This window comes from Triturus cristatus, chromosome 2_1, assembly GCF_964204655.1.
Source record: "Triturus cristatus chromosome 2_1, aTriCri1.1, whole genome shotgun sequence".
Classification (NCBI taxonomy): Eukaryota; Metazoa; Chordata; class Amphibia; order Caudata; family Salamandridae; genus Triturus; species Triturus cristatus.
This window is the reverse complement of record NC_140581.1, coordinates 1,158,572,246-1,158,586,723: the sequence shown is the minus strand read 5'-3', so window position 1 is coordinate 1,158,586,723 and position 14,478 is coordinate 1,158,572,246. Positions and strand designations below refer to the sequence as shown.

General features: G+C 46.1%; 1 protein-coding gene across 1 annotated transcript in view; it reads right to left on the bottom strand.

The window, feature by feature from the left end:
- NCBP1 (nuclear cap binding protein subunit 1) overlaps positions 1 to 14,478 on the bottom strand; it is a 614,484-nt gene that overhangs the window by 72,832 nt on the left and 527,174 nt on the right. Inside the window, exon 20 of the mRNA XM_085636602.1 lies at positions 12,139 to 12,253. Coding sequence (XP_085492728.1) covers positions 12,139 to 12,253 — 115 coding nt within the window. The remainder of the gene's footprint in view (positions 1 to 12,138; positions 12,254 to 14,478) is intronic.

Here is a 14,478-nt window from a genome sequence, read left to right as displayed (position 1 = left end):
AAGCAGATCCCACCCAAATTATTCTAAGGCTGGGAAAAGAGCTCCAAAATTCATCACTTCTGCAGAGAAATTCCTGCTCTATTAGGTTTAGATAATGAATGAAGACATTATGAAGTTGAGTCCCAACAAAATAGTGGTGCTAATGACCACTGTTCGTTTATCACCCTGATGTAACGTATAGTTTACCTGTCGGTGTAGTTTTGCAGCTTGAAGACTTTCTGGATTCACTATGCTGTGCATTATTCCGCCATCTTGTGGTTGAGTCCGGAATTCTATTTTCTTTTTTTTATGGCCCAGGTGGGCGGCGACGTCCCACCATTTGGTGTCCTTCGTGACGATGGCGCGCTTCCTGCGGAAGCTCCCACCTTTGGTCGCCATCTTCGTATTCTTTTTCTCTTCTTGTGTTAATCCGGTTAGACCTGTCAGCCCTAGGGTGGTCTTACCCCGTTTTTTAGGTCTCGCTGAGCCAAAGGCTCGAAGAGACATTTTGTATGTGGGATTTTCAAAGTGCTACCCACAGTCTTTTGGCTGGCCTAAACCTTGAGTGCACGATCACATGCACGTGCACAGCTGCTCCCACTCCCCCCTCTCTTCTCTATAGCTTTCTTTCACTTTAGCCGCTTTGACCCTTGCATTCCCCCCTCCCTTCTCACCCAGCCCTTTGATGCTCTGCTCGATTACTTTCACTTTCGCCGCTTTGATGTTTATTGCCTTTGTTTATGTGACGGAGATCCATTGCATTTGGCAGAACATTTCTGGGGCCGTATTGCATGAAATACACCAGGTGGCGCTAACGTGTTTTACAGAGCACCATACAGCATTTTGTTCTGCGTTAAAAAAAAAAAAAGACGCTTTAGGAGCGGAAAGGAGCTATCCCTTTTACTTGTATTAAAATGTATTTTTAAAGGTGTCTCAAAGGATCCTGAACATAGTTTATACTAGCATGCTCCAATACTGTCCGTATTTCACTCCTGATTGCACTGGCCTTTCAGGTCCTAAGACTCAGACTCATGATTTTACTGTTATTTCAAAACCAATCTAACATTTGTTTTGTTTTAGGTATTACCTTAGTAAAGCATACCTATGTGATCATACTCTCCTTGGTCAGTGTTTTATTATGGATGACAAGATGTTTTCTCATTAGGACTCGCACCATAAGCCTCTTTCATTCCAAACATCTGGAAACACATTCGTCTCTGTAACTATATAGTAATGGCTTTCAGTTACAGCTGGCGGAAATTATGCTACACACCTATTTATTGCCTTCACCAAACGATTCTGCTTTCACTGGTGTGACCATAACTTGCCAAAATATTTTACTGATGCATTCGGAAGTGTCTCCACTTCTGTCTGATCACTCCTCAAATGACACCTTCCTTAATCCCACCCACAAGCAAGGTAAGCCACTCAATTTTATGCTAATTTCAAACACTTTATCCAAATCTAAACCCATCATCGCTCCATCTGACATCACACATGCAAATCAGTTCGCCTCCTTGTAGATCGCTCTCTCATGTACCCATCTGCTGTAGAAAACAGGACCCCACTGCTCTCACTGCTTTCCACGTGATCTTCATAAAGACCTCACTTCAGTCTTGCACTACAGCTCATACAACTGCTTCATTATCCACCTTGTACCAAAGATAGGCCTCAGCCATGAATTACACTTGAAATAAGAGCGCATAACAGTAAATGAGGGCAGCAGTACATAAATGGCGAAAGCACATATTCACTGCTAACTTCTTGGTTAATAAGCAAGCCCTTCATACACTGCATAATGATCTAGGAGGTGTCAAATCTATCTATTTCCAGGACCTCATTACCTCACCATCCACAAGCGCTCTGTGCAAACCTTCAGCTCTTTACTCTCTCCATCATCTCCAATTATCAGTATTCTATTGTTCATCCTTACCTGCTCATGACTTCACCGTGCTACATCTGCTCCAAGATTAACACTATAATTAGTCCACAGTGCTCAAGTCCTCACTCGCCTCAACCCTGCGCAGTTACATTATTACGATTTAACACAACATCCTCCTAACAAACGTTTCCTCTTATGAAAGTAGCTAATCCACCCTGTGCCCCCCCCTGTAACCATTTCGTCCTCCCTTCATCAAATCTTTGCCTCTTTCATCCAACAGTTTCCCCTGCGTTTCCCTTCGCACTGACTGCCTGTCCTGTAACCGACTACTCAACCCTCTCCTGTGTTCGGGACCCTTCATTCCACCATCCTATCCTCTCCTCTGTTCTGGTCTATGCTCATACTCTTAGATCGTTCTGCCTCTCCTTTGATATTGCTGGTCACCCCACACTTTTCTCAATGAGCGCACGGGGCATTAGCTGGGTACCAGCCCTTATGCTCCTCAATAAGCAGCAGCAATCGTTGCAGTTTCACCAAGGTGAGTTTAGTAAAAGTTTATTTTAATACTTTCGATAACTGGTGCCTTTCGCAAACAGAAAAGGTAATGACAATGTATGGCACATTACAAGATGGCATGTTTTAATACTAGGGCTTCTGATTATATGCATAACGTTTGATCTAGCAGACATGATTGAACATATGGTGAGACCCTTAAATGAAGGCTTAGGGCTCAAATCACAAAGGGACTAATATGCAATAAAGTTACGTGTCTCTTCACTCATGGCAGAATCTCCGCACTGCACTCACTGCAGTGCGCTGGACAGAGAGGCTGCCCAGAGTGCAGAGACTCCACACTTGTACCTTTACTACACGTAAGTCCCTTTGCAAATCAGACCCTTAACCTCTACTTCTTTGTGATTTTTAAAATAAAGAGAGGGAAGCATTTATAGTAAAAATGGAAAACTCGTGTCTCTATTTACAATGCAGTTATTGGTTGTTTTTAACTTTCAAGAAAATAACACATTTGTTCTTAAACGACATCCATATCTTAAATCACACATTTTATGATTTTGACATTTGGAATTTCATGTCATACCCTTCACTTGTGCCCATTCCCGACATCTTATACCCTTGTTATCTAGCAGTGCTTTCAACACCACAGGCCATCAAATTCTGGACGGAACGGCCCTAAACGGTTTCGCCCATACCTCTATAATCACACTCAAATGCCAACAAGCATTGGCATAGCCAATAGGTCTCGCCTTTGGGACCGTTTAAGTGTTTAGTTATCCAGCACAATATCCTTGGTGCAGTAACATTAACTGTTGCATGGCTAAACACTTATAAGGTCCCAAAGGCGAGACCTATTGGCTATGCCAATGCTGGTTTGCCCTTGTCACCTCATTTTTGCCACCATCTTTTTGTTGGCCCTAGGTCTCTGGGCACCTTACCACTGCCAAACAGTGCTGAGGTGCAGGTGCATAACATGGCTGCCACAGGCCCATGCTACTGCGGAGTGGCCATTGCATACACGCACTAGTGGTTAGGAGCAGGCTGGGACATCTTGATACAGTATCTTTACCATCCCGCCTTTTTGTCCCATAGACAGTTATGTGGAAGCTCCTGGAACCTTCCAGCCCTGGGAGGGATTATGCTTTGCTGCTTTTGCAGGAGGGTTACCTGACGTGGGGGTATAAGAGGAAAGGTGGGAACCTGAACTAGTCAGTTGGGGCACCACTGGACCTGGGGGAACCTCTGCCGGAGCGTAGGCGGTTGGGCCTAGGGGAGAAACCTACACTACTGGGACTGACTGAGTCTAGGCCCTGCTGTACCCAAGTTAGATGAGGGACTCTGCCTGCTGATCTTGCCTGGTGAGGGGGAAACCCAGGGGACCAACTCCAGTGTGCTGCAGGGAACCCTCCTGCCTCCGATGCCTGCCAACTCAACCCCCTTCTCCCCCTCATAAGCCTGCCAGGGGGACCTGCCATCTTCTTTCCCCCCTGAGATAAGTGCTGCCCTGGGAACATGGACTGTCGTTGTGAACCCTACAGGACCTACAGGTAAAGCGCTGTGCTGCCAGAACTGTGCCCCTGGGAAATAAGTTGCCTGCTGTTGAGCGCTGTGTCACCTCTCAGCGCTACTTCTCTGCCCCATTGCTGAATTGCCACTGTGCCCCCCTGCCTGCACGTGGTGTCTCCTAAGCGCTGTGCCCACTAAGCGCTGTAAGCTCCCAACTCACCGCCGCTGCCCAGGTACCTGCAGCCTAGCGCTGTGCTGGTGCGAGCGCTTCTCGCTGGAATTCACCACCGCGGTCCAGGCACCGCGATGCCTGAACCGCTGTGAGGCCTGACTCACCGCCGCAGCCCGGTACTGCTGGAGGACCCCGCCGCGGCCCCCGAAGCCTGGGAGAGCCGCTGTGGTAGAGGGGAAGCCCGCGCTGGGCCGCATCACGTGACGGGGGTGCCGGCCGCATCACCGACCAAACCCCCTCTCGAGTCGCGCACCCATTGGTGGGTGTAGCCGTGCCCCCAGAAGGCGGCGACCGGATTGGCTCCCGGGCTCTGAGGCAAGGAGGGAGTCCGGAAGCCGCAGCAAAAGCGAGGAAAGGCCCGGAACCAGCGGAGAACACCCGTGCGGGGGCTCTGAGAGGAGCGGTAGCCCCCAGACTTCCCCCCCCATGTCGGGTCAGGACTGCAAGGGCCTACCGAGGCCAGGGACCACAGGTAACCCCCCTGGGAGGAGGAAGGAGGGCGAAGACCACCAGGGTCAGCGGGGCTGCTGAAGAGAGGCCTGCATGTCAGTGGCAGCCCCGCGTCCGCCCCTCCCCTCCAGGGTATTGCAACCGGGCCTCGGGGGCCCCATTTAAGCTGAACTATTCCGCTGCTGGGGTTAGGGGGAAGATAAGACTGCCCATGAGAGAGTGTATTGTGGAATATTCACGCGATGGCCGTTTGAATGAGTTAACTGACACCTGGGAACCACCTACAATGGTCATTTAAATGAAGTAACTGTTACCCTGGAAATTACCTGCGATTACCTGTTGAACTACTGGAATGAATTTACACCTGTTCTGAGCCAAAATGAATTCTAAGTTGCCCTGAGATTTCCGGCACTATTCCCCTAAATGAGTTTGCGCCCGTGTTGGGGCTAGAATGAGCTGTTTGTGGACAAAAAGTTAATGGTGCTGTTCACTTGAATGAATTTATACCTGTTTTGATCTGAATGAATTGTTTGTTGCTCTATGATTATCTGATGTAGCTACCCAGATGAATTTACTGCTGCCTTGCAAAGTATCCGTATAATTCATGAAATGAACTGGTTGGCAATGACACGAGATAGATAAAAGATCTTATTTTATCAAACCACTTTGTGTCGTGTCCTTCATTGTGTGCGCATGGCTGAATCTGTGTGAGTGCTGCACAACGGCTTTACACATTGCCTTCGGGTGCCTTCCTACCTCGCGCCTAGCTGCCACGTTGGAATTGGTGACCCCAGTTCTAACACCCATTTACTCAGTTATTCTGTAAAAGTCTTGATTCTCATTCACCCTTTACCTCCTGTCTCATCTTTCTGGTGGAGGAGGGTGGGTTCGCTAGTGAATCCAGAAAGTCTTCAAGCTGCAAAACTACACCGACAGGTAAGAAACTATACGTTTTGCAGCGTTAATCTTTCTGGATTCACTATGCTGTGCATAGACTTTGTAGCGGTTTGTCCTTATTGTGGTGGCTGGGTGGAAGATGAGCGCTTGTTACTGAATATGTGTTGTAAGACCTTCTGTCCCACTCGCGCTTCCTTGTTCATCTGGATATCCACACAGTAGTGCTTAGTGAACGTATGCACTGAAGACCATGTTGCCGCTTGGCAAATGTCTTGGATAGGTGTGTTCGCTAGAAACACAATTGTTGCTCCTTTCTTCCTTGTTGAGTGAGCTTGAGCTGCTCCTTGTAACTGTTGTCCTGCCTGCTTGTGGCAGAGCTGGATTGTCTGCACAATCCATCGTGCAATGGTGTTCTTTCTGACTGGTCTTCCCAGAAAACTGCTGGCAAAGGAGATGAAGAACTTTTGTTTTTCTGCACTCCTTTGTCCTCTCTATATACTGCATTACAGCACTTCTGGCGTCTATAGTGCGTAGAGCCCTTTCTGTTCTTGTGGTCGGTTTTTGGAAAAAACTTGGTATTTGGATTGTTTGATTAATGTGGAAACAAGACACCACCTTTGGCATGAAGTGTGGATCCGTCCTCATTACAATCCTGTCCTTGTGTATTTGTAAGTAGGGCTCATGGAGTGTCAGAGCTTGCAACTCACTCTTCGTAGTGACGGGATAGCCACAAAGAAAGCTGTCTTAAGTTTGAGCATGTGCAGTGAAGCCTTGTGAAGAGGTTCAAAAGGTGTTTATCAATTGAGTTAGAACTACGTTGCGGTTCCATGCTGGTGCTGGCGTCCTCTTTGGGGGTGCTATCCTCTTCGCCCCTTCCAAGAATCTCTTTACCACTTGAGAGGTGAAGAAACTTTTCCCTGTTTCTCCTCTTGTGTAGGCCACTACCGCAGTCAAGTGCACCCTCAGGGATGTGTAGCTTAATCTTCTTTGTAACAGGTGCGTTAAGTACCTTAGTACTGTTGATTCCTTTGTGACCTTTCGTTGTAGTTTCTCCTTGATGCACCATTGGAAGAACCTTTTCCATTTTGCAATGTAGCACTTTCTCGTTGTAGGCCTCCTTGCCTCCCTGAGTATTGCCATAGTACTTGCTGGTAGCTTTAGGTGCGCATATTCTAGGTCTTCAGGAGCCATGCTGCTAGGCTGAGACCCTCTGGCTCTGGGTGAAGCACCCTTCCGTTCTGCATTGTTAACAGGTCCCTTCTTCTTGGGAACCTGTGTGCTGGTTCTTGCGCCATTTCCACTCTCTGTGAGAACCAGGATTGCCTGGCCCACTGAGGTGCTATCAGAATTAGTGTCATGTTGCTGATTCTGCATTTGCTGAGTACCCTGTGTATAAGTGGTATCTGGGGAAAAGCGTATGCAAATCTCTTTGACCAGCTTATCCATAGCGCATTCCCTTGGGACCGATGGTCTTGTTGTGAAGTGTTGGTAATTTGCATTATTGTGTGTTGCAAATAGGTCTATTTGAGGGGTACCCCATTTCTTGAAAAACTTCTCTATTTCCTGCTGGTTGAGCTCCCATTCGTGTGAAGCAGACATCTGCCTGCTGAGTCTGTCTGCTTCCACATTGTCCTTCCCCGGAAGGTGTATTGCTAGTAGGTCTATTTTTAGTGGGATGGCCCATCTCCATATTTCCTGTGCTAGCCCTGATAGTGCCACAGATTGTGTTCCTCCTTGTTTGTTGATGTAGAACATGGTGGTAGTGTTGTCTGTTTGGATCAACACCCTGTTTCCGTATAGCTCTTTCTGAAAGGCTTTTAAGGCTAGGAACACAGTCTTTAGCTCCAGGTAGTTGATGTGCCTGACCGCATCTAGCTGTGACCATAGACCCCTCACCTTGAGCTTCATGTGTGCGACCCACCCCTGCTGAGAGGCGTCCGTTGTGATGGTTACTGTTGGAGTTGGTTGCGTGAATGACTTCCCCTGTGATATGTTTTCCTTTTTCCACCACGCTATTTCCGGATTCACTGCGTGTGTGTGACAACCCCAAGATCTTCCCAACTCCCTGTGGCCTGTGACCATTGCTGCTGGATCCATTCCTGGAATGGTCTCATGTGTAGACGGATAGTTGGGACTAGGCGGATGCATGAAGCCATCATCTCCATCAGTTTGCTCGGTGTCCTCACTGTCAGAACTTGCCCCTTGCGGTAATGACGAGTTTCCTTCATTTTCGCCAGTGTTCTCTTCCTGCAGGGGAATATTTGCCTGTATGGTGTCGATCTCTGCCCCAAAGAATATCTTGATATGCTCTGGTTCTGTTGACGATTTCGCCCAATGGATCGAGAAACCTAGTCTTGTCAGTGTTAGTATGACCTTCTGGATGTGTAGTTTGCATTGGCTGTACAAATTTGCCTTTACGAGCCAGTCATCTAGATAGGGGTATACGTGTATTCCTTGCCTTCGTAGGTGTACTGCGACAGCTACTAGGCATTTTGTAAACACCCTTGGTGCGGATTTCAGGGCGAATGCCAGTACTGTGAACTGGTAGTGGCTTTGGTTGATCACAAACCTTAGCAGACGCTTGTGTTTGTCGTTGATGGGGATGTGCAAGTATGCGTCCTTTAAATCTATAGTACCCATGAAATCCCCTTGTTGTATTTGTGGTATTACCTCTTGTAGGGAAGTCATCTTGAACCTTTGAGTTCTTATGAATTTGTTCAGGAACCATAGATCTAGGATAGGTCTTAGTGTTTCGTCCACCTTTGGCACCAGAAAGTAAGTTGAGTAAACCCCTTTGTTCCTTTGGTTTTTTGGTACCATTTCTATTGCCTCCTTGCTGAGCAGTTCCTGCGCCTCTAGCTGCAAGAGCGAGAGCTCCTTTGCTGAGTGTGTCCTGCTACTTGTGCTTCTGTTTGGAGGCTGTCTTTCTAACTCTATACAGTATCTGTATTGTATGAAGTTTAGTATCTATTTGTCCGATGTGACCTTCCACCATTCCTGGATGAAGTCTGTTATTCTACCCCCTATCGGTGTGGAGTGTTCGAGGTACTGCTTGTCGTGAAACGTTCGACTGCAGTTCTTCCTTATGTCTTTCCGCCCACCCCGAGGTGTTGCTAGGGTGGGGGCCTGTTCCATGTTGGAGTCACTTGGTGGAGGGCTGCTGGCCTCCTCTTCGTGTTTGTACTCTTCCGTTCCTGCGCCCTCGAAAGGACTGTCCCCGGTGCTGGTACTGCCAGTTCTGCTGCTGTTGACCCTGCTGCTGCTGGCTTGGTTGTTACCATGGTAGCCTTGCTGGGACGTTTGGTGCTTGTGGGTGTGCCTCTTCTCATTCCTCTGAACTGCAACACTCCCATGGACCTTGCTGTTTCATTGTCCTTCTTAAGCTGCATTAACTGGTCATCCACTGGTGTGCCGAACAGTTGCTCTCCATTAAAAGGTGTATTTAAGATGTTACTTTGTACCTCTGGCTTGAATCCCGAAATTCTGAGTCATGTGTGTCTCCTCTCAGTCACTCCCATCATCATTAGCCTGCTGGATTTCTCTGCAGCATCCAATGCAGATTTCAGGCATGTGTTTGCCATGTTCTTTCCTTCTTGTACCAGATGAGCTGCCCTTTGTTGGTATTGGTCTGGTAGATTCTTTAGGAGTTGCCCCACTTCTTCCCAGTGTTGGTATGCGTGCCTGTTGATCAGGGCATTGGAATTTACGATGCACCAATGTATTGCCGCATTCCTCTCCACCTTTCTCCCTGTGAGATTCATCCTCCTGCTCTCCTTGTCTGGAGGTGGTCCGGCATTTGTGGGAACATTAGCCCTCTTCCTAGCCGTTGCTGCAATTATGGAGTCGGCTGGCACTGACCCTTGGATGTATGCTGGGTCCTTTGAAGAATGTTTGGACTTCTTCTCCGTCCTAGGTGTCACAGCTTTGCATACTGCTGGCTCCTTAAAGGCCTCTTTCCCCTGGTCCAGTACACTAGGGAGCATGGGCAGGAATTGGCTCCTAGACTGTTAAGGCAGTAGAGTTTCCAGGAGGAAACATGCCTTGGGCTTCTCCTCCTCCATTTTCACTCCATAAGTCTGCGCAGCCTTCTGGCCGACCATGTTATATATCCCTATGCCGTCTGGCGGCGAGGGCCTCGAAGGGTGTCTACGCCTTCTTCTGGCTATTCTGCGTCGAGTTCTTGCCAATCCACGTCTTGTGCCTCCAAGGATGTCATGTCCCGGTAGGATTGCAGATATCGTCTTAGTTGTCCCTTTCGACTTCGACCGCGGGTTTCGGCGGGATGGTGTATTGACTCATCTTCTCGTCGAAGTCCTTATTTCTCTATAGGATGCTCGCCATTTCGGCCTCAAGCCTCCTCTTCTTCCTCTCCATCTCTGCGGCATGCTCGGCGTCGAGGGTTGGAGCGCTTCTCTTTGGGGCTGTCGACGGTGTCCTTTTCGAGGGCAACCTTCGACGTCTTCGAGGTTTCTCGCCGATTGGGAGTCCTGTCCGAAGGATCCGCTTGATGACTGTCCCTGGAGACTGTTGCTTTCGTTGAGTGTTTTGGCAGCAGAGCTCCTTTTGAGGACTTCGCTTCACCTTTACGGGTGTCGCTCGGGGCTTTTGCTTCACTCTTTCGAGTGTCGCTTGGGTGTTTAGGGGTCGACGACTCCCTTACCTCCTTCGGCGTCTTCTTATGGACCTCAACGACCGTGCAGTCCTCCGGTCCTTCGGTGAAGTTGTCCTCTTCTCCACTGGAGAAGCCCAAGTCTCGTAGCGTTGGAGGTGGCCCCAGTCCCTGCATGTTGTGGTTCGCCCTTCTCTGCCTCTCCCTTACTCTAAGGGTCTTGGGTGTGAACGCCGAACAGGCGTTGCAGTCTTCGCTTCTGTGATCGAGTGGCAGGCAGAGGTTGCAGACTGGATGCTGACCCTTCTGTGCGTACTTGTGGTGGCAGTTGGTGCAAAACTTGAATGGTGTTTTGTCCATCCCCGCGCTCAGGGAGCCCCCTGCGAGCGCATTCTCTGTCGAACTTTTGTTCGCTAAAACTTCTTCCTCGTCGCTCCGGGTACCTGAGCTGTAGTCCGGTGTAGTTGTAAACTTGTTTCTTTGTCGATTTTCTTCCATTTGCTTGATTCCTCTTCCAAAACTCTGGAACTCTTCGGCAACGATACAGACCCAACGGCGGAAAAAAGAATCTGAGGATGGCGACCAAAGGAGGGAGCTTCCGCAGGAAGCGCGCCGATGTCACGAAGGACACCAAATGGTGGGACGTCACCGCCCACCTGGGCCACAAAAAAAAAAAAAAAAAAAAAAAAAGGAGAAAATACTACCAATTCCAGACCCAACCACAAGATGGCGGAATAATGCACAGCATAGTGAATCCAGAAAGATTCACACTGCAAAACTCCACTGACTCTCCTTGCTGGCCCCTCCCCATCTTCAAAACCAGCTGCATAATTAATAAAACTATCAAGAGGCAAATACTATCAGACTGTAGTCTAAGAAGTTTAAAAAAGGGCAAAAAAAAAGAAGACTGCAGGCCTTTTTCATCTATGCACAGAGGATCTGGAGCAACATGCCTGTATCCATCAGGCTCGCCTCACCAATGTTAAAATTTAAGAAAGTTGACTACTCACTTCTTTCAAAAACATTACATCACAATGCATTAACCACCCTCAAACCAGCTCCAGCACTGCTTACTTGTTAACTTTATACTGGTCTTTGACCGTGTACAGTGCTCTGCTAGTTTTGGTTAGGTTTGCGCTAGCTAAAGAAACACCATATACACACATGCATACCATTATGATCATCTGGCAGACATCAATGGGAGAACGACTAAAACAGACTTCCAAAGTGAGAGGCCTGGGCATAATACTGAATGTCAAGATTACATTGATTACCTAGTTTCATAAGAGTACAAGCAGTTGCATCTACCACTGAAACATATCATTCCAGCCTTCTAAATACCGAGCCAATGATGCAGAATAATTTCCAGTGTCAAAGACAAAGGCAATGGTGTATATTTCCATCTTGGGTTCTCAGTTAAGGATACTGCCTGAAAATAAAGGATATAAAATTGTGCCAGATGACGGCTCTTAGAACTCTGCTAATATGATCAAGCATTCCAGGCACTCAAATTCCTACAAAGGCTACCGATGGATGAAAACATCTTATGTAAATCAAACGTTTGGTTCACAAGATTGTTACTCTGCACGCCACAGGTACTAATCAAACCAATCGATTTAATAACTAATTACCACGAGGAAATTGGAATATGAATAGGTTGCATTTAATGTCTCTGCCTTCAGAATATATTTTAACAGCAATTGGAATTTCCTGCCATTGACACATACTGGTGGCTGATCACTACACATTCACTCAGGCCATTAGGGCAGTACAATCAGCAACTAGCATTGCTTTAGTCTGGTTGCAATTATATTTCTTTTCCTTCCATTTTAGCACTAAATGTCAGTAAACGTGAATAGTATCTGTGGTCAGGCATGTATGAAGTGCCAACTAAACCCCTGGGAGTACTGGAGTGACAGTTGGCATCACACAGACTGCGTATGTCAGAGGTTTCTTTGCCCCATAGTTAAAAAAAACACATGGAATTCAAGCAAAAAGGATAATACAACACATTAAAAATTTTAAAGTAAAAAGGTTAGAAATTCATAAACTAAATTCCGCAATACATGCCCGTTTATGCTGTTTTTCAAGTCTTGCTTTTGTATCTTCTAGCTCTCTTTGGATTTTCTGTACATGCTTGTTCATCTTCCGAATTGTAGAATGCAGTATTTCCCAAACATAAAGCCTAAGAAAACAAAACTTCACAAATAAGTAATCTCAGATTCAAATTATTGTGTTAGGTACAATGTAAGCCTTGTAAACACTTTTTTTTTTTTAATTCGTCCCATCCCAGCTGAAAACATTGAAATTTGAGGACAGGTAAAAAAAAAACATGAATGTTCAAATATGCATTATGTATACTGTGAGTTCACTGTCCCTGTTACTTGCAGACTCTCAAGCTGTAGGGCAGAGCACCAAAACAGAGTGGAGAGCAAACATCAATGTTTTGAAATCAGAGTGCATGCTCCATTGTCTGTCCTCGAGTGTCAAATAGCTCCCAGAGCCCAGTTTTTCCCTCTCTGTCTATACCCAAACGCACATAGAGAGATGTGTAGTTTAGTGCTGATGAAAGGGCTGGAGTAATTGAGAGCTAGTTACTACCAGTATAACCACTATGTTAAAGAAGCATTGGAAATGCAATAGGTCTTGCATTTGTTGGAGTGATTAGCATTGTAAAGGCCAATGTTTTTTAAGTATACTATAGAATAGATATGCCCTTTCTACTGTAATAAAATTAAGAACTCAGTTGTGTGTGTTTTTCTGTAGTATTTTGTAGAACATGAAGTCTGTTATTTTGAAAAGCTCTTCTGTTTTATATACTTCGAGTAATGCAGGGCAATTTAAATATGTAAAATAAACATGATAGTCCTCTACTGTGCAAAGTGTAATGCTATTTGTATGAAAGACGTGCATTATGGCAACTGTGAATACAGTTTTTTAAAGCACTGCTTAATTTGGAAGAAATGTTTAATAAAACATTGCATTTTAGGACATGAACAAAAATAATATCTTCAAAATGAAATAGAACTGAAAAAAATGAACTACAGCCATTTTTAGGAAAATAAAAAACAATGCGGCAGTAGACTAACAGTAACATATCACCTTAACCTCTGGCTCCCTGTGACGGGTAGCTGAGAAAAAACAAAAGCCAAGGCGGATATTCCAGACTCAATGTCTTCCCATCTCCTCAGGGGATTTATAGTGAAAGGACTGAGGCTGCTCCATTATTAACGGAGTTGGCAAGCAGGAACAGTCTCATCGTTTGAATGCAGAAAACCCTCAACAGACCTACCTATTAGAACAGTATAGGGAAGGCACGGTAATTAGGTGGTTTCCATTAAAACAAGAATTTGGCATTGGATTAGGAGCTGGAGAGTTTTGTAACAGAGCAAATAAGGAAACCGTTTAAGAAAGACTACTTTCAATATAGTCACTGCCAAGGATTGGTCAATGGGTTTCATTAACATGTCGAAAGGTGAGGTCTTAGAAATGTGTCTTCTAAGTGAAGCATACTGCAGCACGGGCTTTTTGCAATTTACTACAGTGACCCTGCCGAAAGGAACATCCCGTAAGGAACTGGCAAACAATGTTTCAAGGTATGAGAAAGCCTTGAAAAGATACTTATGGACAGTGATACTGAGATGTTTGCAAATGAGGGGGAGGGAAAGAGTAGGAACAAATTGTCTTGATGGCCAAATGAGACGGAGGCACTGAAATGGCCCCTCCTAGAGGGCAACCTGAAACTTACACCTTTTATGTACCCGAACCCAATTGATATGGACCTTCTCCAAGGAAAATGTAATGGCAAATTAGACACTTGGGCGGTAGTTTACAGGTCATTGAAGCTTTTGACATTAAAGCACCCAGCTCCCGTAAAGTGAACCTTCTAGCCAAGCAAACTTTATAAATTAACTCAGAGGAGGAAACTGCTCTGTCAATTAGGTTTCATGGATGTAAAATCCTCTTCAAACACCAGCTTCAAATAAGAGACCTCAAGGAGGCAACAGGTCTAATGGGTGCCATTCTGTATAAAAAAAAAGGCTCTTAAGAGTAAAACAATCAAACATAAATGTTGCTAAAGATTGCCAACCACAGGTTCTTACTCTCACATTGGAATACTGGTAGTGCACGGTCGAAAGTACGGAAAACCTTGGTTATGTATTCAGGACTTGCATGAGACATTCATCGATTTAAGAACCAACGCAGCCAATATCATTAGCTAGAGACATTTAAAGAATTAAGATATATCAGCGAGATGGAAAAGATCTGCATGACCACTGGCACTGGGATCCACACACAGAGATGGGTATTAGTTTCTGAGGGGCCCAGACTCTGTCAAAGGACTCCACCAAGTGAAGATATGACTGACTGACTTTGCTTTAGGAAGCATTGTACGAGTTACTTAGCTTC